Source organism: Mirounga leonina, unplaced genomic scaffold, assembly GCF_011800145.1.
Source record: "Mirounga leonina isolate KUSES-001 unplaced genomic scaffold, KU_Mleo_1.0 Mir_165, whole genome shotgun sequence".
Classification (NCBI taxonomy): Eukaryota; Metazoa; Chordata; class Mammalia; order Carnivora; family Phocidae; genus Mirounga; species Mirounga leonina.
The window spans coordinates 59,335,721-59,355,476 of NW_023270415.1; the positions used below are offsets into that span (position 1 = coordinate 59,335,721).

Sequence of the window (19,756 nt, forward strand, 5' to 3'; positions counted from 1 at the left end):
GGAAGCCTGCTTCTCCCTCTCCCTCTGCCTCTCTTTCCGCTGGTGCTCTCTCTCTCTCATGCTCTCTCTCAAATAAATAAAAATCTTTAAAAAAAAAGAAAATCTACAAATTATTTAATGACAATAGCTATCATTATTAATTGGTATTTTTTTCCTTTTTTTTTCTTCTTTTTTTACGAGGGAGAGAGCGTGCATGTGTGCAAGCAGGGTGGGAGGGGCAGAGGGAGAGGAAGAGAAAGAATCCTAAGCAGGCTCCACGCCCAGCACGGAGCCCAACACAGGGCTCAATTTCATGACCTTGAGATCATGACCTGAGCTGAAATCAAGAGTCTGACGATTAACCAACTGAGCCACTCAGGTGCCCCTGCTGTTTTTGTTTTTTTGTTTTGGTCGTCCTGCTTGCAAAAACTGCTACTGTGAACATTTTTGCACAGGTTTCCAAATGTATCCATGAAAGACATTTTCTTCTGAGGAGTGTAATTATGCTTCCAATGGGAATATGAGCATTTGATATTGCCAGAATTTTGCCAATTCACTTTATGCGTCACATGTATTGACCATTTTTACCCTTTATAATTTTTTTAACATCTATGTTTTCTGAGATAAAAATCACCTCCTTTGTTCTTTGGTTAGTATTTGCCTCATGTAACTTCATCTATTCTTACCTTCTTGTTAGTGAGACCCAACTTAATTACACTGAGTCAAAGGATATGCTCTGTATGATACTTCTTTCTGAAATTTGTTTTTTTGCTTAAAATGTGTTAATTTTTCTAAGTATTTTATATATGCTTAAAAAGCATGTGAATTCTCTAAATTGTTGGATGCACAATTGATATATTTTTATTAAATGAAGTTTGTTAATTTGTTGTTCTAATCTTTTATATTTTGAAAATTTTTTTTCTGTTCAACCTTTAGTAACACAGGTTGCTTAAAATCTATCACTGTGATTGTGGTTTGTCGTATTTTCCCTGTAGTTGTCAATCAGTTTTTGTTTTACATATAGATTTGACTATATTTTATATATTTAGAATTATTATATCTCCCTCAAGAAATGAACCTCTTATCATTATGTATTGACTTTTCCCTCCTATGCTTTTTGTCTTAAAATCTAAATTGTATGAGTTTAATAATGCTATCTCAATATTCCTTTGGTTTATATTGCCTATAACTCAGTCTATTTTTTTTTAAAGATTTTATTTATTTTTTTGATGGAGAGAGAAAGAGAGAACACAAGCAGGAGGAGTAGCAGAGGGAGAGGGAGAAGCAGGCTTCCCGCTGAGCAGGGAGCCTGATGCGGGGCTTGATCCCAGGACCCTGGGATCATGACCCGAGCCAAAGGCAGATGCTTAACCGACTTGAGCCATCCAGGTGTCCCTCTGTCTATTTTTTTGTTAGACTCTCCATACACTTATATTTTGAGCGTGTATCCTATGTAAACAGCTTAGAGTTGAATTTTCTTTTTGAATAAATCTGATAATACCTTTTAAGTGGAAAGTTTAATCCACCCAGGTTCATTAAGCTTTCTGATAGCTGTTTTTTTTTTTACCATCTTACCTTAAAATCTTATTTATCTATTTATACATTTTCCCCATGTACCCTCTCTTGCCATTTTTTTAAGAAAATAGAATTTTATTTTGTTGTTCCATTCTCCTCTATAGCTTCAGAAGTTATGTACCCATTTCCTATTCTTTCACTGGTTATCCTTAAGTTTCCAAGTATGCAGAGCAAAATCCTAACACACTACCTCCAGGCAATTCAAGGGCTTTTAAGCACTTTACTTCTGATCATTTTCCCTACAAACTTACATAATTGTTTTACCCAACACCTTAGTCTGTCTCCTTTTAACTGTACAAATAAGGCAGACTATGTCTGTTTAGATTTACCAATAGTTTCCTGATCTTTGTCTATGTGAAAATATCTTTGCTTGTTCGTGGAAAATTGTTTTCACAGGTAGGCAATTCTAGGTTGACTATTTTTGTGTTTGTTTGTTTTTTTCCTTTCAAACCTTAAATAGAATTCCTCCCTCTTCTGTTTTCCATCGTGGCCTATAAAGTCTGCTGTCAACCTAATTGTCTTTTCTAAGTAGTTGATATGTTGTTTCTCTCTAGGGGCTCTAAAAGGACCTCTCTGGCATTTTAATTTTTACTACAATGTGTCTGTGACTGAATTTATTTGCATATGTCCCTGTTTAGTATAAGCTATGCTTTTCTGTATCTGTGTGCTTATGTCTTTCATCTTTCAGTTCTAGAAATCTTCTGCCATTATCTCCTCAAATACTATTTGCCTATCTTCCATTCTCTATATTCTTTTCTCCTAGGACTCTAATTAGATGCAGGTTAAAACAGCTTATTACATTTCTATAACCTACTGTCTACTTTTGATACTTCCCATCCCCCTCTTTTAAATATTCTGGCTAATGTCTTCAGATTTAACTTGTGACTAATTCATTTGCCTTCTATCATTTCCCAATCTGTTATTGAACCTATCCACATTTTAAGTTTCAATAATTATATTTTCAATTCAAAAAATACTATTTGTTTCTTTTCTTGAACATTTCTAATCCTTTATAGTCTCATGGAGTTTGATCAGTTTATAGATCTGATTTTCATTTCTTTAAACACATTATTTTTTATAATATAAAAATATAATATATTTTTATATTTATATATCTATTTATATATATCTATTTATATATATATTTATATATTTTAAAATATATATATATTTTATAATATAATAATATAATATATAATAATAATATAAAAACTTTTATATGAAAAGTATTATATTTTATAGCTTTCTTATAACTAAGAATATATTATATTCTTATAACTTATCATTTTCCTGGGTATCTAGATCCATTATTTGCAATTCCCACTGATTTCCCATAGAATGGTTTAAATCCCTTCCTGTATGGTTAATTTCTATAATAATGGACTCATCTAAGGTTTATCTTCTGCCACAGATATCATGGAGGTGAAAATTGGAGTATTTCATATAGACAAACTTGTGTTTACTTCTGACGGGAGTCAGAGGAGGCTCTAAATGTGGAATCACTTCAGCCACCTTCAAGGTCCAGCTTAACGTAAAACAGATTCACCAGCCGCTTGCTGTCAGTGACTCCAGGCGTAGTCTCCTGACTGACCTACATCAATACTGGTATTTGTCTCAGCACAACATCACACTCCACGCTTGCTATTCACTTCTCCCCAGTCTGGGTTTAGTCCACTCTTGGTAAAGGGAAGACGAAAAAAGCTTCAGAAATTTCTCTAACTCATGGAAGTCTAGCAAGGCTTTGAAAAGTACGTTTTATCTACTATAGTTGTTTTGTGAGGAGACAGTACTCCTACTTACTCCAGAAACCCAAGTTATAACACAAAAAATTCTAGTGAGGAGAATGGTAGGTAATCAATTAGAGAATGGATATACTGTTTAATTAAATAATAAATAATAAAACAAACAGTGTGGGGAACAAATGCAGGAGTAGAACATAGTAAGTCAGTCAAATGTGAGCTAGGGGTAACATAAGTAAATATGAAACATTAAGAAAAGAGAATTGACCAAGTCCCAGTTACTGACTGAATAATGTTTGCAGTTCAACCAAGATTAAACCTGATTCTTGAAAATGCCCACTGAGTGGAATCCACACCAAAGTTTTCACTCATAACTCTCAATCAACTCTCCTGCTTCTCAGCTGTAGTTTTTTTTTATAGCTACCTGATTTCATGTACTTTATAGATCTTAGCTTCTACTACCTTTTTACTACACCATAAGACTAATACATAAAGCAATCAAAAGCCTAGAATATTCCCTAGTTACAACAGAATTACGGAGAAAGTTTCCAAACATGTATAATATGAATAAACATAAATTTAACCAGAAAAATATTCTTGTGATATGGTAAACTTGTCCTCTTATATTATCTTCAAAATGTAGCATGTGGGGAAAATGCTTTGATAGCAGAACAAGTTTTCAGCATCCATAGGACTATCTCCTTTCACATCCCTAGAACCTTCACTGTTGTTCAACATTCAGTAGAATTTCTGAAAGTGTAAGTGTCCAAATTGCAAATATTTCTACAAGAACTCATAAACAGATCAGTGAAAAACTACGCAGTACCTCAATCCAGGACCACATGAATTACAGCAGGTTTTCTTTTTTTAAAGATTTTATTTATTTGACAGAGAGAGATAGCGAGAGCAAGAACACAAGCAGGGGGAGTGGGAGAGGGAGAAGCAGGCTTCCCTGCAAGCAGGGAGCCTGATGTGGGGCTTGATGCCAGGACCCTGGCATTATGACCTGAGCCGAAGGCAGACACTTAATGACTGAGCCACCCAGGCGCCCCAGAGCAGGTTTTAATAATAAGTGCAGGAATGGGGTTCCTGGGTGGCTTAGTCAGTTAAGCGTCTGCCTTTGGCTCAGGTCGTGATTGATCCTGGGGTCCTGGGATCAAGCCTGGTGTCAGGTTCCCTGCTCAGCGGGGAGTCTGCTTCTCCCTCTCCCTCTGCCCCTCCCCACCAGCACCCCACCTCACTCATGCTCGCTCTTTCTCTCTCAAATATATAAATAAAATATTTTTTAAAAGTAAGTGCAGGAGGATTTTAATGCCCTAGGAACAAGTATTGCTCAGTTTTCTCATCTAAAAATTGCTAAAAGGTTGACCTAAATTCAAAATGCACAGACAACTGTCATTTGGTGTGGAGCCCTAAGTCTTCAGAAGGGTTTCAAGACCATAAAATAGTCTGAGATTAAACTGTAACTTACCATGGAGATCTTGGCTTATCCTTAACGACTGTGAAGTAAAAAACTCACAGGCATTTCATTTACTTAAAGATCTACTCACTGAGGACTTATTAGCCATTCTGACACTGTGCTAAATTGTGTAGATACGGCAGTGAACAAGACAAGACTAGTTTCTTCCCTCAAGAGCTTATTTTCATTACTATTAACTAAACTCTGAGATTATTCAGTAATATTTTTATTCATACTTTTATTTCTTGGGAGTTGGGTTTTTTTTTTTTTTTTGGTCTATCCAAAGCATATAGAAACTCTGCTTTTCCAGACACATTTTCAAGCAAGGCCTCAGCATCCTCAAAAAAAGCCACTCATGCAAGTGATCTGGCATCCAGATGTATCGGGGTGTGTGTGTGCGCATGTGCGTGCGTGTGGTGCGGTGCGGTGTGGCTAATTTCCTCAAGATTAAGGAAAGCCTCCTCTTTCAAAAATAGAATGGATTACCTAATTTTTATACCACCGAACAAATGTATATGCACACTGGTAAAGCTCAGGAGGAAGCTAATGTCTGTGAGCCCAGAAATAAATTAGCATGCAGCTAACATCAGAGGAGGCAGGAACACTCACTACAAGTGTGAACACATATTTGATTACAGGACTGTGTCTTTCCTAGGGCTGACCTTATAAATTAAGCAGTGTAAATCTCAAGGAAGTGTTTTCTGAACATTTAGATTCACTGTGAACATTAGGATGCCCTTCAAATTAACATCGAACATTATTAGCCTATTGTTGGACATGAACTGCTTCGTTACTGCTGACTGACAACACACACACACTCACACGGACACACAACTCCTAAAAAGAATGGGAGGAACTGTTCAAACTCTTGCGATGGGAAAATTAAAATCTGTTTAAGAAACTGTTTAAAATCTTGGAATGGGAAGATTTTTAAACTAGGATACTGAGTCTACAGAGGAAAAAACATTTAAAAATAGTAAATAAAGCTCTTTGCTTTGATGCTTAGAGGCACAATAACAATAAGCACCCACTGAACACTAAGTAACATCTGAACGTGCTGTATTACCAGGATTTTGCTAAACAAATTCCCCTCATATGGCCAAGTCTCAGGTTAAATGCTTCTTCCTCAGGGAGGCTCCTTCCTCAGGTTAAATGCTCCTCATCTACCATATTGGGCTTCGTGGTCATTCTATTTAAACACAGGGGTCTCTACTTCATCTGTTGTGACACTTGTACTCATAATGATCCACTAATGACTTCCCTACTAAACTGTAAGTTCCATGTGGGTGCAGACTAGGTTTGTCTTGTGTTCTCCTTTATCATCAATGCCTGGCACAATGTGTATTTTTGGAGCTAATTCATTAAGGAATTAATGTATAAATGAAATAAAGAGATGTATCCTAGACCCATCTTTAGAAAATGTGAAAGACTGGGGTGCCTGGGTGGCCCAGTCGGTTAAGCAACTGCCTTTGGCTGGAGTCACGATCACAGGGTCTTGGGATCAAGTCCCACATCAGGCTTCTTGCTCAGCGGGGAGCCTGCTTCTCCCTCTCCCTCTGCCGCTCCCCCTGCCTGTCTCTCTCTCTCTTTCTGTCAAATAAATAAATAAAATCTTAAAAAAAAAAAAGAAAATATGAAAGATTAACTGGGAAAAGTAACATTTAAAAAGAGAATAGGATGAAAGTGAAAAAAAAAACATGAACATATCTTATATCTCTGCTTATGGATCTATAATAACTGTGGCTTTACCCACTCAGAGGAGTGAGCATAGAGAAATTCAAAGTCACACCTCTTGCAGAATTCTCACCTTCAGATTACTGTTTCTTTGAGAAATGAGGATGTTGCTCAAATTTTTTTTTAAAGCCAGAAGAATGTCCAATCTCATTTTAAAAGAAAAATGAGCAACCTGTCCTCAAGCTGATTGCCTCCCAGCTGGAATAGAGAAGAGAACACATGACAATGGCACCTTTCATTTGGGAGCAGCCCCATCAAAAACGATGGGACGCAGAGCCCCCTGGCAAGGACAAATCCATGAATTGTGGTAAATGAGTGACCTCATCAGCATTACCGTCATCACCGCAAATTGTAAAAGACTGCCCCGCAAACGGCAGAGAACGGGTATGAAGAATAAGAGTAAACGGTCTGAAACAAGTGACCATATTAAAATCTGTGGTTACCACCTCGATAAATACATAATCTGCAGTTTTATGAACGGTCTTTTATGTTTACTTGTCCCGTAACTTCCCCAAGTCATCACAATCATTCCCGAAGATTCTGGGATCAGCCCTCTGGATTCTTTGGATCGTTTTCTTTGACATCGCTCCTCCCCGCCCCCCCCAATGGCTTACCTGTAGTGTCGGGAAATCTCTTCTTCCACCTGGGTAATGAAATCACATTTGGTGCATGAGTGTTCTTTGCCCTCCTTGACAGCCGGCTGCCCATCCGGTCCTTGCAGGTGGTTGGCTTCCTGTTTGACCTCCGAAGCTTGGGACTCATGCACACTCTCGTAGTGGAAGAGGAGGACATCTACGTCAGGGGTGGAGAACACACACTGGTGGCACTGGTGTTTGACTCGTGAGCTTCCGGCTGCCCCCGGAGACAAGTGCAAAAGCAAGAGTGCACAGTGGGAACAATTACTTTTTCTACAAGCAAATGGGTAAGTAATTTCTCCAAGGTGCTTTTCTGGGCTGCAAAGGCCTCTGGGACAGAAGGGACAGTGCTTAATGGTACATTTATGGATGTTATGGAGCTGCTGATAGTGACGGAGGAGTGGCCCCACTACAATGACGTCAGGGCCGTGGCTTTTGGAGTATCTAAAGTCACAGAACTGACAATTATAGCTCGTTACCATATTATCCTCTGCTCCCTTGCTGGAGAAGTCCTTCTTTTTAGCCCCACTAGAGCCCTTGTCTGCCTTGGCCATTGGCTCCCCTTCTGCACTTTTGGCTAGATCGTTCTGATTAATGACAGAGCCCCTGGAAAGCTTATCATTCAACTCTGGATTAAGGCCGCCTGACTGCGCTCCTCCGTGCTGTTTGCCATAATGTTCTAGCAGTTTAAGCGAGCTAGATGACTCACAGCTGAAACTACAAAATTTACACCAGTAGTAACTGGTGGCCTCTGTACCATTTTGTCTCGAGGAATCGAGGGGCTTGATGGGCACTGAGTAGCCAACAGGAGTGTCATCTCCCGTCTTGACCGTGATCTTGTCCTGCCACTTTCCCAAGTCTCCAGAATCACTGGACCGAAGTGCAGGGATGGATTTGTTAGAGTTTTTCTCTGAAGGTTTCGCACCCTCAGAGGAGGGAAGAGAAGCTTTGATTTTGTTCGGGTGCGTCTGAAGAAAATGTTGTTCTAGTTCAGTTGAGGAGTTGCCCATGTAAGTGAAATTGCAGAATTTGCAGCGGAAGTACTTGGTGTTTCCCTGGCAATCTGGAGTTTTCCGTCCGATGCCAATGAATGTTCCACCCGAAGTGACCTGGTACAGAAGAGATGGATGTTACTTCAAAGGTATCGTTAATTTCGTGCTCTCTGTAGGAGGGAGGAGGGGATATTGCCAAATATTCCACATCAAAAAATACAATAGTACTTCTGCTTATTATGAAATCACTTGAATAATCAGAGCCAAAGAAATGCACTCTTCATGTCTCAATAGCTACTCTTTGAGAGGCTCATTATGCTAAACATTTTTGGCCAAAGTAACAGATAAAGATAAGTAATAAGAGGACTATAACTAATTCAATGGATTTAATAAATACTTTTCTTAAAAAGCCAAGAAAACAATTTTCAAGTAAGTAGGTTTTACTACGGTCTCCTTCAAACCACATGCTTGCAGAAGTATCCAAATCACAGTGGATTTCTTCTCATGAAGTTAAGGGTTGCTGTCAAAACTAGAGGCAGTTGCTTAGAGATTACTCAATGCAGATGTTCTCCAAGGAAATCCTCTGTTCAGTTCCTATAGCAATGAAGCTTTGGGCAAAGATGAAGTCTACCTTTTGGGTAAAATAAAGGTGCTAAAATGACCACACAAAATGCCTTATGATTAAAGCCCAGGCACTCTTAGACCAAAAATGAAATGAATGCGGTGGACCTTTAAACCAAAAATGAAATGAATACGGTGGACCTGAAGTCTTGGTGAAGAAGGTCTAACGTAAAAAGTTTAAAATGTTTCCCAACCTAGGATAAAGGAAAAGAAGAAAACCTTCCAGGGCCTCATCTGATCAAGGCTCTGTCTCAGTGGGTCATGGGGATGTTCAAAGGCCAAAATAAAATTGTCCCACGACAAAAATGATCACAGCTCTCCTTTCTATCCAAAATTATAGAACTGTACAGCATTAGGGCAATGAAGTCATTCAAAAGTCACTTTATATGAAATCCTTCCTCCGTGTGCCCTGCAAAGGGCAGCTGAACTAAGTGCCACTGCTGAGTAACCAAAATTCCTGGTTTAAAACAGAGTTTTTGATAGAAATGCTCCAAAAAAGGAGAGATTTCCTCTTCTAACTATCAGAGAATATCTGAGTTTTTCTAGCTACCAGATATAATAGATTAAGCACGTGACATAATCATGTTCTGCCTTCTTCAACAGCTGCTCAAAAGTGACATGCGTGATCACTGCTCATATCCAAATCACTCCATGAGGAAAGTCTCAAGCATCTCAAAAATCATTTAAGAAGTTCTACTTAATATGCAAATAATATTCCTTTAGCACGCTGAGAAACACGCTTGCACCTCTATTGTACAGGACTGAGAATGCAGTCCATTCTGCCACTTAAAGAGAGGTTGTGAGATTGATCAAAAGATTTAACCTGTCTGGCCAAGAATTATTCAGCTGGGGCCACCCCTACATTTGTTTCCAATATTACAGTTCCCGGAAATGTGCATGATCACAGAAACAGCTCAACACTTACTGTACATTAAGGTAATAATTTACAAACGTCTCCTACAGCCTTTAATCGAAGGATGACAATGTTTCACTTTGGGTGATGTCTACATCCCCCATGGCAAGCACACAGACTCCCATCTGTCCACAACAGCCAGGCATCATCTAACCAGAAGGGGAAGAAGGGGGCACCCTCCCAGCCAGGAGCCTGGCCATTGGCTGTGAGAGAGATGTCAAAGCCAGACCGCATGAGGATACAGCCAATATACCCTTCTAACCTAGCATTTCAGTAACTAGAACAACTAAAATGTGCCCTGGAATGTCATCATATTGCAAAATCCCTCCATCTATTTCCCAGTTCACTAGGGGTGAGGAGGAACCTTGTTTCCAAAAACAAAACAAAGCATTTCAGTGGGATTCCATCAACTCTGGTAACTTTGTTCAGGAACTTCAACTTGAATCAAAAGGGGCAAATGCAGAAGTATGCCCTTCTTCTCTCATGTGAGCAAAACCAGCAAACCAAAATTTTCTTGCTTTAGCTACCATACTGCTTCAGAGTTGTCGATCTTCCTAACATAAAATGATTTTAACTTCTGCTTGTAGAACAGGGATTCCTGAGAAACCACAACACATCATCACTGTATCTTTGATTTTGCAATCTCCAAGCCACATATTCCATGTCTACCCTGAAAGGGCTGAACAAGGAGCACTTAGAGGCCAAAGGAATCCCTAAACATAGGATGTTAAAGCGAATCAAAGTTACTACTACGCATCACAGCATCCCATCCAGTATTTGACAAAAACTTTAAAAATAAAAATTAAAAAATCCAGGCTAACAATGACTACTATCAGGTGAAGAGACCGTGAAAGAAAGGCCGTGTGGTAAACAGACAAACAAAAAAACCCCCCAAAACTTCCAGTATCGCATTTTGGTTTAGGATTAACTAAGTTACCGTGAAAACCTCATTAAATCTTTTAAGTTGGTGGTATTTGTGTGTCTACAGGTTGTGTTTTTTACCCAGGAAAAACCAGCCAGCTCCATTATTACTTAAGATGCTCTTTCAAAACCACCCAAGCAAGCAAACAAAAACACAAGTATCTCATTTAATGACAAGAACAATAATACTGACATTTCTATAAGGTTATCTATTTGTCTTCTTGGTAAATAGCAGTAAATCATATTAGTTTTTATATTATTTAAAGCTAGTATAACTAGCTTAAAGCTAGTTTTATATTACTTAAAGCTAGTATAGCCATTATAAAAATATGTAAAAAATTATTAAAAGCCAACTTTGGGAAACATTGTTACTTAGTGTTCTATTCCTTTGCTCTTTCAAAAAGATTTAAAGGCTACCCTTGTGGCCATTTTCATACTTTCTTTGTAAGAGATGGACATTTAAGTCATAGTGAAATAAACTGATGCATATCATTTAAATGCCATTCTAAAATAAAACATAATTTATTATTTTAGGAGACCATACCTAAGACTACTGACCATATTCATTGTATTTGCATGATCCATAAACGTTAACTTAAAACAATTCTTTCATAGGTTAAATACAAATACACAGCATCAACAGTTAATACAAAATAAGTGTTTGCAACAACAGTTTCTTGAATCTTATTGCCAGGAAACAGCACCTACACATTCAGAGAATTATTTCAAACTTTTCAAATGGTCGAACCCAGCAAGGAATAGAAAAAAATTCCCTCGCTATGACTAGACTGAAAAAAGAGATCACAGAATAAACAGTTTAAGTTTCAATCTTTTTTTCTTTTGCTAACCAGAATTATAATTGCAACCTGTTAATCCAGCAGTTCCTTTGACATGGATATGCATATTTTAAAATTTCTATTAAACTGTAAATTATGTTTGGACCAAAAATTACACCTATTCGTTCATCTAATTAGTAGCCACTGAGTATTTAGTTTGTGCCAATCTCTGGAATAGATACTGGAATACAACAGTGAGCAAGCTAGACCACATCTCTGCCTTTAAATTACTTATATTTGAAGATCGAGATTTGTAGATAATAGTATTAATCTTTACTTGGATTTGTTTGCTCCCGAGGGAAGTTCCAGAAGTTAAAGTCTGTGCAAAGACACATTATTTAACCCCCTGGCACCTCAATCTCCTCATCCTTATGGATATAAATAACAGTGTACACCTTGCCATCTTACAGGATTATTGTGAGGATCAAGGGGAAGAATGTAGCTGAAACTGATTTGTAAACTCAAGATCGTGCTGTTCAGTAGAACTTTCTGAGATGATGGAAATATTCTGCAGTCCACCCTGTCCAAGAGGGTAGCTCTGAGCCACATGTGGCTACTGAACAACTGAAATAGGGCTAGTGCAACTGAGGAACTGATTTAAGTAATTTTTGTTGATTTTTCATTAATTTAATTTTGATTAACTGAAATTTAAATAGCCACATGGAACTAGTGTATGCCATGTTAGTCAGCATATTGTAAGAGTACTATACACATGAATGGGATCATTATTCAATAAAACTGGACTATCTAATTTAATTTGTCCTGCTAATGGGGTGAAAAGGCTAAACAGTGGGAACATGGTGAAGTCATTCATTGACAAACTCATAAACTTGTCACTCCTAGTGTTCTTAGCTGTATACGAAAAGGTTCGATTCTGTTGTTACTAAGCTAATGCTTCTGTTTGACTTCCTTCTTGGACTGAAGGAATGATATTTTATTCATCCTTGGAAGTCAGCAGGGGCTCAATATACTTGGTTTGAATGAATGAAGTTACTGTGGTAGATGTGGGCACAGATGAAAATTTGTCACCAAGGCCCCTGAGTTACCTGGGATGAGAACACAACTGTAATTCACACCCCCCTTATTGACTCAACTGGACATATTTGAGCTTCTTCAAAAAACTGGACAAAATGCATCTTTCACCCAAAAACCAGCGACTATGGAGCCATTTGCTTGTGAATTATAGTTAAACAGAAACACTAGACTTACCTGTTAAAGGCATGAAAAAGAACAGATTTGAAGTCATTTTTCACTGATTGAAGACTGTGATGGCTTTTTATTCCATTTTAAACTTAGTTTAAAAAACTACTCCTTCCATGTAAGTATGTTTCATGGCCTTTGTTTCTAATTTATTTACATACGTCTTTTCGCAAAAATGTTTCTCTGTAGAAGTTAGAAATATAAAGGGCTGGCTTTTTGCAAGGTCTTTAACCTTAATTCATTTACTTCCTTCTAATAATACGGAACAAAAACTGGTAAGAGTAATATCTAAAAGAATATGTCAAAGGAAAATATTCTTTTGAAGCCTCAGAACTCTTGAAATGACACTTCGGGACATGTACTTCTTGTCAGGGGAACAAAAAGGGTTGTTTGAACTAAATACAAACTCTTCCTCAGATGTGGTTCATTTTCAAGTACTATAATTGAAAGCAACAGAGACAATTAGGAGGGTACTAATTTAAGGGGACTTGAGGTTATGGGCTGATAGTCAAAACAGTAAAACCCTCACTTAATAAAAAGCTAAGTTGCTAAAAATCACTGCTCAAAGACTGAAGTTACAAGTAGCTTGAAGAAATCTGTCAGGGCCGATCTCGGCTGAAAATAACTAGAGTCGGAATCAATGTGTTAATCCACACAGGGAATGTTTCTGCACTATACAGTGCTTCAGAAAAAAACTGTGGCATACAGAGTGTGCCGCAGTGATGGACCTTTGGTGGAGACGAACTGTTAGACAGTTCAATAACCTATCTAATTGGATGGTGATCTTCTTAGTCCCATGCTACCACACCCTATTCCTGGCTTTCCTGGAGTCACCACAGTTGTTCCTGTAAACACTCTTTTCCACAAAATAAGTAACAAATCCAATAAAAAATTTGAATAATAAGAGCCAACCAATTTTTTTTTGTGGGGGAACCAAAACTTTATATAAGGGGTGATTTTAAGGGTAAAGTCCTGAATATTTTAAATTATGTACATTTTTATTATCAGCTTTTGGATTACAGCCATCAACAGTCTACCCAACTGGTTTTCTCACTTCACTCGGCATAAAACTGACCTAAGTCTCTACAGTTACTTGGTATTTGGGCTGACAGAATACCAATAAATCTTAAAGTCAGTCTCAAGAATTTGGAAAAAACAGTGTTCCACAGGGAAAAATGCAAAACAAAACAGAAAATGCAAGGCAAGTGGATTATAAAGCTGAGTGCATGATCCACAGAACTTGTCTCCTGCATCTGACCCAACTTTGCCACTGGCTCAGGATGGAGAGAGATAAGAATTGAGTGTTTGTTCTAAAGAGTGTCTTAAATGGGAAAAACACGAGAGTGGAATCACTGTGTTACATCCTTCCACTAGGGAAGGGCGCTTTGTTGCATGCCTACTATGTGCCAAACACAGATGATCCACAGAGAAATGATAGAGCCCAAAACCCCAGCACGTCTGTGGTCTGGGGCAGAAAGCTCACAAGCAAATAGATGACAATAGCGGAGGGTGTGCTTCTGCTGAGAGAGGTACCAAGTTCCATGACAACACAGAGGAAGAGAACCTACGCCCCAGTGACAGGTCAGCAAAGGCTTCCAGAAGGAGGTGACAACCAAGCTGTGGACTCACGAGTTGGCACTGGACCAGATCCTCAAAAGCAGTGACTATGGAAAGGCTTTTCGGGTACGGGAAACAAAGCGAATAAAGCACAAGACAGTGAAACAGTGCAAGTTGCTCTCGGGAAATGTGAAGGGAGACTGGGGGTGAGAGAGAATTTGGAATAGTGATGTCTTATTGGAGAGAGAGAGTTCTACTGAATTATACAAGGATAATTAAAATGATACACATTTTATAGAAAGTAGACCTATTCTTCCTACAAAACGTAGGGTGGTAGCTCTATAAGCAGAATTATTAACAAATAAAGGAAGGAAGGGAGGGAGGATGAAATGGAAGAAGGGAAGGAGAGGAGGAGGAAGGAGGGAGAAAAGAGAGAAAGGAAAAGAAAGGACAGGAGAGCAGGGGTGGAGGAAGGGGGGCTGGGCAGCAAGAGCAGAAGAGAAAGGAAAAGAAGAGAACAGAAGGGATCAGAAAGAGAAAAGAAGTAACTAAAGAAACCACTAAGAATTTGCTAAGTAAACATGAAGGGTGGGGGTGATAAAAGCATCAAGCAGGGAAGACTGAAGCAAACTACTCAATTGTTTGTGGGGAGACACACACATCAGAAAGAAATCCAGGGTAACCGTGGCATTTCCAGCCTCGCCAACTTGGAAATGGGAGTAGAGGACAAAGGAGAGGGGTAAACATTAGGGAAGGAGCTAACAACTTGAGCTTTATGCACGTTGACTTTGAGGTGCCAGTGGAACATCAAGGTGGAGCCACCTATCAGCTGGAAAAACAGGTCTTAGAACAAACCACTGTTTACTATAAGATCCCCGAATATATATTGTTACTGGACTCATGAAAGAATTCAGGTGCTCTGTAATCTGACATCAGCGGGTCATCTAAGTATTAAAGGGGAAGTGGGAGACAAGTGAAGTATTTCTCAAGTCCCTCCCTGCAGCCCTACCCCTCACGTTCAGAATCCAGGGAGACCATACAGCTCTGAGCTTGGTCAGGGTATGCAAGTACGTGTCAATGAGACACTCTAGGGGCGTTCTGATGTCTTCTCTCCCGTTCCTGTACTTCCTCGCAGGCAAAGAATAAAAGTTTAATTACAAAGCCATGGAGAACATAAATGGGAGCCGGATGCATCTACTTAATATTTAACCTTCATAGAAAAACCAACCCTTAGATTGTGCCCAGTAACCGAAAGAGAAAAATACAACTCTCTGGCCATATATTAAATCATAAATCCCTAAAACAAAGTCCTCCAAATGAGGGGAATATGAACAAAATCAAATATGTGGATAAAATGTGGCTTCGTTTCGGGATAAAACACTGCCTTCTTAATTGATTAAATCAAAATCTGGCCCTTCCTCACTTTATCAGAATGACTTTCAGTAGCAAAAGTACCAGTGAAAATGGATCACAGTAATTAAAAATAGAAAAATGAGCAAAGTTAATTTTCTTTTCAATGATTTCAATTCTGAGCCTAGTAAAAGTTCAAATAAGGCAGCATTACACTGCAGGGATTGGACGAGAGATAACCTCAAAGAAATCAGTGAGGTCCCCAAATTCAATGAGATTTCACAGAGTATGCATCAGAGACCCCATGTACCAGCTTTGTATGTCCTCCCTTACGTACAGTTGGCCCATCTTCCAATGCTTTTGTAGTTGAAGTAAACTCAAGCCTTGTATTTGGGAAGGTCATACGTCATAGTGGTTTTGTAGACAGGGCTCTGAGCCCGTGTAGGCTATGCAGTACATGCAAATGAGAAGCTTTAAGGGCATTCTGCTGTCTTCTCTGCCTCACACCCATTCCTGTACTTACAGGCAAGCATCCCATCAACCCCTTGCACAACTCTGTGACCTTGGACAGGTTACTTCAATTCCTCTATGCCTGCTTCCTCATTTAAAAAAAAGATGGACATAATAGTAATGTCTACTTCAAGGGTTTTTATGAAGAGAAGTTAACTAGTACACGTACAGAGCTTAGATCTACCTATGCACATAGGAAATCCTTAATAAATATTAGCTGCTATCAGAAGTGAATCCAAAATTGGAAGAAAATCCCAAAAGACATGTACAATTTTGATTATATAAGCTACAGATGAAAAATAGTAGGGATCAAATTACAAGTAATACAGAAAAATAAATTTTACATTTGACTTCCAATTTAAATAAAGGTCTTTTCTGATATTCTGAAAATGCCCAACATTTACTTCAAACTTTAAAACCATATGATGAAGAAACCAAGAGGTCGGTGGTCTAATGATTCTCAGAAACAGACTCCATGAAGGAAATCAGAAAATGAAAGGGAACTGCTCCCTCCAAACTTTCCTGGGGTGAGACACTGCTTATGGATCCGTGTTTCCAACAGCTGCATGTATGCTGTAATTATAATGACCCAAGAAACAGAATGCACTGACTAATCCACTGACTTGATATGGTTAGCAGGGCAGGCCATTTGAGGATAATTTTTTTAGCTTTTTAAAACATTTTTATTAAGAGTTAAGTAATGTTAAATTTGATTATATGCACTAATAACCATGATTTCTTCTTCTAAACATTCTGCCTAGAGAGAGATACGGATATTCAAGAAAGTGATACATGTTCTTTAAAGGATAGCAGGTAAGCCAAAAATTAGAGAGAGGTCGACATTTATCACACTGACCCTCATGGAGCAACAACAGAGGGAGACTTAACCAACAGGCAGGCAGTGAAGATGGTCAAACTATTCTACTCCACTGGGGTGGGTAACACTGTCCAGCTGGGTCATCTCCATGATGAACATGACCGACCTGGTAAATGCCAGAACTTTGCTTTGCTTGATGGCCTTAGGGTGAGCATATGTTTTATTTTGCACACTTTATTACCTGTTAAAGAGACACAGACCTGAAAGCTGGTATGGCTTCATATGACAAACATTCTGTACTCTATAGACAGTCTGAAGTGATTAAAGTCTCATTCACTAGTTGTCCTAAAGTGCAATTGTTCTCCACTCAGAAAAACAAAGAAACAGAACCTGCTAAGATCTACAACTTCCCTCCTCCTCCAGATCAAAGGAAACTCCAAGGCAAAAAAATAAATATTTGGAAGTAAAATTCAGGAAAAGTCAAAATAAACCAAAATGAGATTAATGTTCTCTGATTTTTTTTTTTTTTCCCCCAGACCAAGCTGTTAACCCCCTGTTCAATTGAATGTACTGGCATATGTTAAGGATCTATAAAGCTCATAAGAGTTAAATATGTTGAAAATACAAATACAAAGGATGACTTCCTATCTCTAAAATCTGTTCTTCCTGCTCCTAACGTGACACATTGTGCAACTCCGATAAAAATATTTACAGAACAGAAATGTAATGCTCCCAGCTCAAACACAAGACAGTAACTGGTAAGTGAATAGTGAGATTTTTCTATTAACCTTCAAGTTTCATGAAAGGCCAAAATAAATTTAAGAGCTGGAATCCCATAGCTATGGGAGTCCTGAATAATGCCGAGTGACAGAAAAGGTATACTAATATGGAAAGGCGACATGGACATCGTGAGCATTTATAAACGTGGTATACGTTAAACACTTTCCCGTGGGAAGCACATCTTGACAGGGCTCTGACTTTTATAACCTGATCTAAGGGCTCAGAGCTCCCCCATAAAGATGACGCAAATGCCCTAATGCACAGCACATTAAGGCCTAATGAAACAGCAAGGTTGGTGTTTAACAACTCAGGCCTCCATTCAGCAATGCTTTAAATATAAGCATAATAAAGCAGATTAAAAAGAAAGAAGCTGTAATTACTTTTTGAAGAGCTCAACCTCTCGTCCTATTACTGGTCTATACGTGAGCCTCAAAGTCTGCATACTGGCAATAAAAATTACATGAAGGGCTTCCCAATCATGTCACATCTATTATTTTAAAAAATGTAAGCATAACAATTGATAAAACATGCAGATCACATTTAAAAATTGAGAAACTAACATCCCGGTAGAGTCAAATAGCTCTAAGCTAGCCATTGTATCTTTTCTTGTTTCTCTTGCTAAAGAATTGACATCCTTCTGATTTCAGGGCTGGGCATGCTACCTCAAGGTATGGTGGGGGGGGTGGGAGGGGGGGTGGGGGGGGTTGAGTTCAACACACAGGGAAGGAACACTGTCCTGGTTTTATGATGCCCCCTTTAAAGTGACCTCCATTATCCAACTGGGGCTCTATCTAACTCTGTAGTATAAAGAAACCTTGTTATTTGACACTATTTTTTTAGAAATACCTAATTCTTTGACTTCCTTATTTGTAATAAAATTTACACAGAAGTGAATATTGTCAGCACAAGTATGTCTGAACTTCCAATTATTCCCACAAATACATGTCAAATAATCTGGACTTGGAACTGGAAATCTTAACATTTGTTTAAATTATTTCTTTTTCCCAACTGTCTATCTCATGTTTGTAACCAAGTCAGTTCAAATTATTTAAAACCATCCATGTCGAACCAAAATATAGATCAAAGCCACAGAGTTCTTAAGTCCTCTCCTTCTGGCTTCTGTTCCTTCTTTCTTGGCCTAAAATGTCATAAATCTATCATTAACCAACAACTGTCCTGAATGTTTAAAAAAAAAAAAAGCCAGTTTAATTGAAAAAGATTAATGAATTGGTCATCTAATACTTCAATTAGCTTAAATTACAGATTTATATAAATAATTCCTGAAAGAGTCTGACTGATTACTGGGCTGTAATACTCATATTTACCAACATCATTTTATCAGAATACACACAGCCATTAACTTCCTACAAATCTCTGACAGAACCGCGTTAAAGAAATTCTATAGTCAGCATTTTCTCCTGCACAGCCTTTAGTCCCCACACAGTTCAAGAGCCAAGGAAAGAAAGCTCTCACATGGCATTTCAGCATAAACATGTGTGGGTAAAAAGGGGAATTTCAGATGTGCTTTTATTCAGCTTATGCATACAGGGAAGCCGCTCACCATTTATTTCAGCATAAAAATATTAATAAGTTACTTATCTTCAGACATGTTTCTGCACCAACATCTAGTGTATGGGCAAAACACTTAAGATCAGCATTTGGCCCAAAAGTATCTTTAGTGCTCTATTCCTAAATCGAACAAAGTTAACTCTCTTTAGGCTCGTTTCTAGATCCAATTGTTTCTTTGAAATAATCATCTGCTTTTTTCCACAGACTGCTTTTTTCTATTTTTAGCCCTATTATTTCTCTGAAAAAAAAAAAAAATGATCTTAACAAGATTATCTTCCTGCTTGCTTTTTCCTACCACTTTCTGTTTTCTTTACTACAGCACTTGGTAGACAGCATAGTCTAGGATCAGCTGTTTTATTTCTCCTTCTATTAGTTCAAACTCAGAGAGCTCACACATCTGTTTTATTTCTAAAATCTCTGCCCAGGAAAAGTGTCCAGCTCATTCTACCCAAACATAAACTTTACTATAAATAACTAAGAACCTAACAAATAACTGTTTGGGGGAAATGGAAGTGTGTTTAAAAAATCTGAATTCTTCCAAATCATCGGCCTCAGTAATCTCGATTTTA

At 38.2% G+C, this 19,756-nt stretch overlaps 1 protein-coding gene across 7 annotated transcripts in view; it reads right to left on the reverse strand.

Moving 5' to 3' along the window:
• Positions 1-19,756, reverse strand: part of TRPS1 (transcriptional repressor GATA binding 1) — a 258,019-nt gene that overhangs the window by 187,827 nt on the left and 50,436 nt on the right. For all 7 annotated transcript variants that reach the window (XM_035011789.1, XM_035011784.1, XM_035011786.1 and 4 more), the window contains one exon: positions 7,101-8,230. In XM_035011789.1, coding sequence (XP_034867680.1) covers positions 7,101-8,230 — 1,130 coding nt within the window. The remainder of the gene's footprint in view (positions 1-7,100; positions 8,231-19,756) is intronic.